Source organism: Nicotiana attenuata, chromosome 2 (genome assembly GCF_001879085.1).
Source record: "Nicotiana attenuata strain UT chromosome 2, NIATTr2, whole genome shotgun sequence".
Lineage (NCBI taxonomy): Eukaryota > Viridiplantae > Streptophyta > Magnoliopsida > Solanales > Solanaceae > Nicotiana > Nicotiana attenuata.
Genome location: NC_031990.1, coordinates 64,562,627 through 64,568,310, shown reverse-complemented (window position 1 = coordinate 64,568,310; position 5,684 = coordinate 64,562,627). Strand labels below are relative to the sequence as shown.

Genomic DNA, 5,684 nt, shown 5'->3' with positions numbered 1-5,684 from the left:
AACAACGTGCCAAGGTGTTACTGTGGCAAACTTGCGATTTTGAATCCAAGTTGGCCTGAGGCGCATACCACCCCATCCGGCTATGCTATCATGATCATCCTCATCACGTCGCCTCTTTATCGGAGGATGCGCTGCAGCATGATCGTCAGTAAGGCTAGAAAGCTCAGTAGAAGCGTCCGTTGGGCCATTAGTAACCTACAAAATGATAAGATATTTTAGTATATGAAATATGTAATACTAACGTGCGTGTTGGCAAAAAAAATTAATAGTCAAACCATGGTCTCAGCGGGCTCCTAAATAAGATCATTCGTCTCCGGCAAGCGAGTATCGCACAATGTGGCCTCTGTGACGGGTGATGACAAAATCTTTAAAATAATATAAAAACTTTAGATATTACTGACTAATATATAAGGTAAAAAATTGAAGTAATAGTAATACAAACAAACCTACGCCCGAATAGCCACATAATGCTCTGTGGGAACTCCGAGGTGCACTGGAGTAGATGAAGGTTGTGACGTCTCGACCCGATGTGAATCCTCAGTATCCCTTGGTGATGAGCCATAACTCAGTCGTCTCCCACTATGCACCTCTCGTATCGGACGATCCTCAGCAACCCTCGATGGCTTTGGATGATCAAGAAAATACTGATCCCAATCATGTTGCATAATGGTGGTACTTGCAATCAACACTGGAGCTGACAGAGTCAATTGTGAAGTCCCTGGTGATAGCTGAAGGCTGAATGACAGCATATCATGACGAGCATCATGTGGCTCAGGGTAGTCACCAAGCTGATCAGCTCCAATACCCTCCATGGGTGCCTCAGCGCCCCCTTGCTGGGGACCCCATCCTCGCCGACCACCACGACCACGTGGGCCATCCCTTCCTCTCTGGCCACGTCTACCACGTTCTGAGGCCACATATGGCCCATGATGGTACTCCTTAAGCGGCACATACGCAGTCTCGTAACATAACCACGCATCCTCTTGGGCACGTCTCAATGTGTCAGTAGCAAGATAGGTATAAGCTGGCGTCGCCCAAACTATCGAAGGACTCGCTCGGTAGCATGATGCTCGACTATATCGAGACATATAAGCAGGACTGAAGACATCCACATAGCTCGACCGCGGGAGCACTAATCTGGCAATCCAGCTATGAGCTCGTCGATGTATGGCCTCTATATGAACTATTTATTAAACATAAGAATAGTGAGTAAACGCAATACAGATCAAGCATTATCAAACAAACTTAGTCATATATGTACCTGAACATCTTCAAGTAAATCCAACAGATCCCTGTAATAAGGGAGATGATGTCGAGCCTCGACCTCGCGGGCGTGGCCACGCCTATCTACCCACCTCCTAGCTAGTGGTAGAAATGGTGAAGGCGGTGCATCTAGAGCTGTCAGTGGTAGAGGTGGATGGATCTACAGAAACCGCTCTCAGGACCAAACCTAATATTGATTCTGGACGTAAAATTTAAGTCATTTTTTACTATCTCTGTTATAATCATGAAAAGAATTAATTGCGTTATCACCTGCAGCAGTGGAATAAAATCGGTGACGTCTCTCACAGTGCCCATGGACGAATGGCGAAGCTGCCTATAAAGGTAGGCTAGAACGACTCCACCCCAGCTGTAATCAGGTAACTGATCTAGCCGCTCTAGATGATGCAAAAATCGCAAGCTAACTAGGTTTTCCGAAATGTTCGGGAATAGAATACCACCAAACATCATCAGCAGCAACAACCTCGTCTGCCGGTCGATAGCCTCTGGCAGTGAGTCATCAGTAATCTCCGCGTGTAGCCCCACCAGACGCTGCCTAACGGGGAACAGCTGCAATCGACTGGCACCACTCAAAGCAGTCGGCTCCGCAGGCTGGAAACCGGTGAGCCTTTGCAACATATGTAGATAGTCCTCTCCACTATAGTCCCTAAGAGCATGCGGTTAACTGACATCCATACCATCAACGGGTAACTCGACAAATAGAACCTCCACATCCTCTAGCGTGATGGTAGCCTTGCCAATAGGTAGATGAAATGTGTACATCTCCGGTCGCCACCGCTCTATCATAGCCATGGTCAGGGGCCAGTCGAACTGCAACCGGCCGATCTCTATAATCCAGTAAAACCCCGTTCGCTCAAGGCATCTAACTGTACGGGGATGAATTGGGTCCCTAATGAACTCCCGAAGATCATCTATACGTCTGGGGTGGAAGGTTTGGGACAGACACTGTCCATCCCAGATGTGTGAACTCTATGGCCACCCTGGGGCAACAGTAGCTCTTGAACGGCATGTCCAGGATGCATAGGGGGAAGCTCCATGAAGATGTCTGTAAATTGAATAATATTAATTAAAGTATTTTTCTCTTTAATCGTTTAGCATCTTTAAATATATTGCGATATCTTTTATATTAATATTTAAACGATAAATTTTTTATTTAAAAAATACTTAGGTTGACAAGTTTTCTATACTATTATTTTACGTGTTAGTTTCTTACATTTTTTGACTAAAATTTGAGAGGGTTTTGTTTGAACTGTCATCTTTTTTCATATATTTTTGGGTTATAAGAGAATTAAATATTTAATTTTCATAACTAATCAAGATATATTTAATAATTATTCATATAAAAATAATTAGATTGATAAATTTCTATATTATTATTTTACATGTTAGCTTCATACATTTTTTGATTAAAATTCGGCAGGTTTTTGTTTGAACTAACATCTTTTTTCAAATATTTTTGGGTTATAAGAGAATTAAATATTTAATTTTCATAAGTAATCAAGATATATTTAATAATTATTCATATAAAAAATACTTAGGTTGATAATCTATATTAATATTTTATATGTTAGTTTCTTACATCCTTTGACTAAACTTCGATAGGGTTTTGTTTGAACTGCCATCTTTTTTTCAGATTTGTTGGGTGATAGAGAATTAAATATTTAATTTTCATAACTAATCAAGATATATTTGATAATTATTTATATAAAAAAATACTACAAACTTATTACTAAATAATATTCAATTTATATCATTCGTAACGATTTGTTTGTTAACTTTTATATTTTACCCAAAAATTCGGCAGCGTCTGTTTTGTACTGTCAACTAATTATTTTATGATTCATATCTAATATTTGATTGTTATCTAGTAATACATTTAATCCATAATTGAGTACTCTAACCCGAGTAGTTAATGAGGGCACGTAGTTTTTATTCTAGACTAATGAATTCTAAAGAGTACTAAAGTCATACTATAAATGGCCATAAACAACATCAACTAACATAAGTTTTACTAGGCTAAAGGGCACTACATAACAATAAAAGACACAACATAACATTAAAGGGCGTTAAACAACAATAAAGTCATATATTGTTATATGTGCAACACTAAACTCACATGTAACACTAATTACTCAACAAAAGAACAATACTTATACAATTTTCATAAACTTTTGCACATAAATAAATTAATTCAGATAAAAAAGTAAAAAAATAACTATATTAAAAAACGATCACAAAAAGCATATAACACAGTAAAGACAACTAATTAGTAAATTATATACATGAGTTTTACTATAAAAGTGAGTCGGAATATCTCGTTTTAGAGTTATCTGAATTGAGAAAAATTGATGATTTGACCACCAAAACGAGCAATAGAAGAGATCCACTACACGACAACGCCTCGGATCGGGTGTTAGCTCGCTAAAATAATGAGGGGACACGATTTTTGGGGGACGGGTGGACTCCAATGGAGCTTTAAGCTTTAAAAATGTGGGGCACCCTCTTTTTACCTTCTGTCGTGTGGAAGAAGACTGGGCCCTTTCTAATATAGGTTTAGCGCATATATGCGATACGCTATACCTACATGTCTTTTCTACTTCAGGTATAGCGCATCCCATATATGCGCTATAGTTGTACTTTAACCGATATACCTTAACGGACAAATATATCGTTAAGGTATAGGGCATATACATAAAATGGTCACAGGTGCCGTTAAGGTATAGGGCTTCAGAGCAACGGGTACAAATAGAAAAATCAAAATAATGTAAAACCGGAAGAAGGAAACATTGATGAGCCAATGTTGTTCGTAATCCAACGAAACTAGTTAATTTTGTATAAATTTTTATGCAAATAAAAAAAACTTTATAATTCAATACTATGAAACTACAAAACACCAAAATATGAAAAGAGATAACCAAATTATTTGCTGTCTATGACCATATCTTTAGCTGCCGATTCATCGCCAAAATCGGACTCTAAGTCAAAATCCCAATTACCAACATCATGATTAACAATAACATCAAACGTAAACATAACTTCATCCTCTGCACTTTCAATTGGCATCTTACATCTACAAATCGGACACGATCCATTAATCCCTAACCACTTCGTGACACAATTTGAATGAAACTTATGTCTACACGGCATCTCCTTAGCTTCATCACCGTCTTCGAATTCTAATAAACAGATGGCGCATTCGGTACCTTGTTCAAAAACCAAAACCACCGGCATCGATTCAATTGACGTTTTTGTTGCAGGTAAAGGCGCTTCTTTAACCTCGATGAATGTAATTGATCTATTCGTTGCATCCACCATTACTCTTACCTCAAGTGGATGTTCTGGTGGTGGAGAAGTGGCGGAAAAGTGGATAATATAAGGGAGAATTATCGATCTGGCGTTAGTTGAGGTCAGATCTTCGAGAGATGGCAGAGATAACATCGCTGCATCTGTAGATAATGGATCCATTCCACACAATGCTGTAGCTGACTATGGTGACGCGTGCGCGAGAGAGAGGAGAGAAAGAGAGAAATTTAACTTTTGAAAGGAGGATAGTCTGTCTTATAGGCTGCTTTGGTAGCGTGTGGAGGTGATACGTAAATTTTAGAGTCCAAGTTCTATGTATAAGTAAATTTTTATAAAAATAGTAACGAATATATTAGTAAAGCAACTAATAATAACTTGTTGATTATAAGTTACATATATTAAGAGTATTCAGAAAAAAATTGTGCTAGCGATACAATTTAACTAGCTATAGGTTATACTCTTTCTCTCATATTGTGATATCAAACTTAATATAGAGAGATACCTATTATAGTAGGTCAACCGAACATAATAGGGTAAAAAATTCTTTGTATTGAATAGTAACCCTAAAATTATAGAGTTTTAAGTTCTATAGCCGTTAGTGTAAAAACAGAGTTATTTTTATAAGGCGTAATGGCTTCCTGGCCACTTAATTTGTAGGGCTTTTAAAAGTCGATACATGAACTTGTACTTTTCCCATTTGAACACTCTAACTTGATGCAATAGATACTAATAAACACATTTGACCGTTGACTATGCCTACGTGGAAGCGGTGTAGCTGACATAGCTAAATTGTGTGCAAATCACGCTTCAAAGGCGCATGAATAGTATTATTTTTATTAAAAAAATATGAGAATCAAAATAAAATATAGATAAGACCAAAAAAGAAAAGAAAAAAAGAAACCTTTCCCTTTCCCCTTCTCTTTTCCCCTCCCTCCCAACGTTTGTCATCTTCCCCACCAAAAAAAAAATCGTGTATGCATTTTGTTGCATCCATTTTTGCTCTCTTGCTCTCTACAATACTTCCTTTCTCTCTCTGTATATATGTAAATCTGCACCTGTATAATTGTATCTATAAATCTCTGTTCTATTTATCTTTATCG

General features: G+C 37.8%; 1 protein-coding gene across 1 annotated transcript; it reads right to left on the bottom strand.

The window, feature by feature from the left end:
• Nucleotides 4,085-4,851, bottom strand: LOC109223007 (uncharacterized RING finger protein P32A8.03c-like). The gene has a single exon (XM_019387277.1). The coding sequence runs from the start codon at nucleotides 4,744-4,746 to the stop codon at nucleotides 4,201-4,203; it is 546 nt and encodes a 181-aa protein (XP_019242822.1). The 5' UTR covers nucleotides 4,747-4,851; the 3' UTR covers nucleotides 4,085-4,200.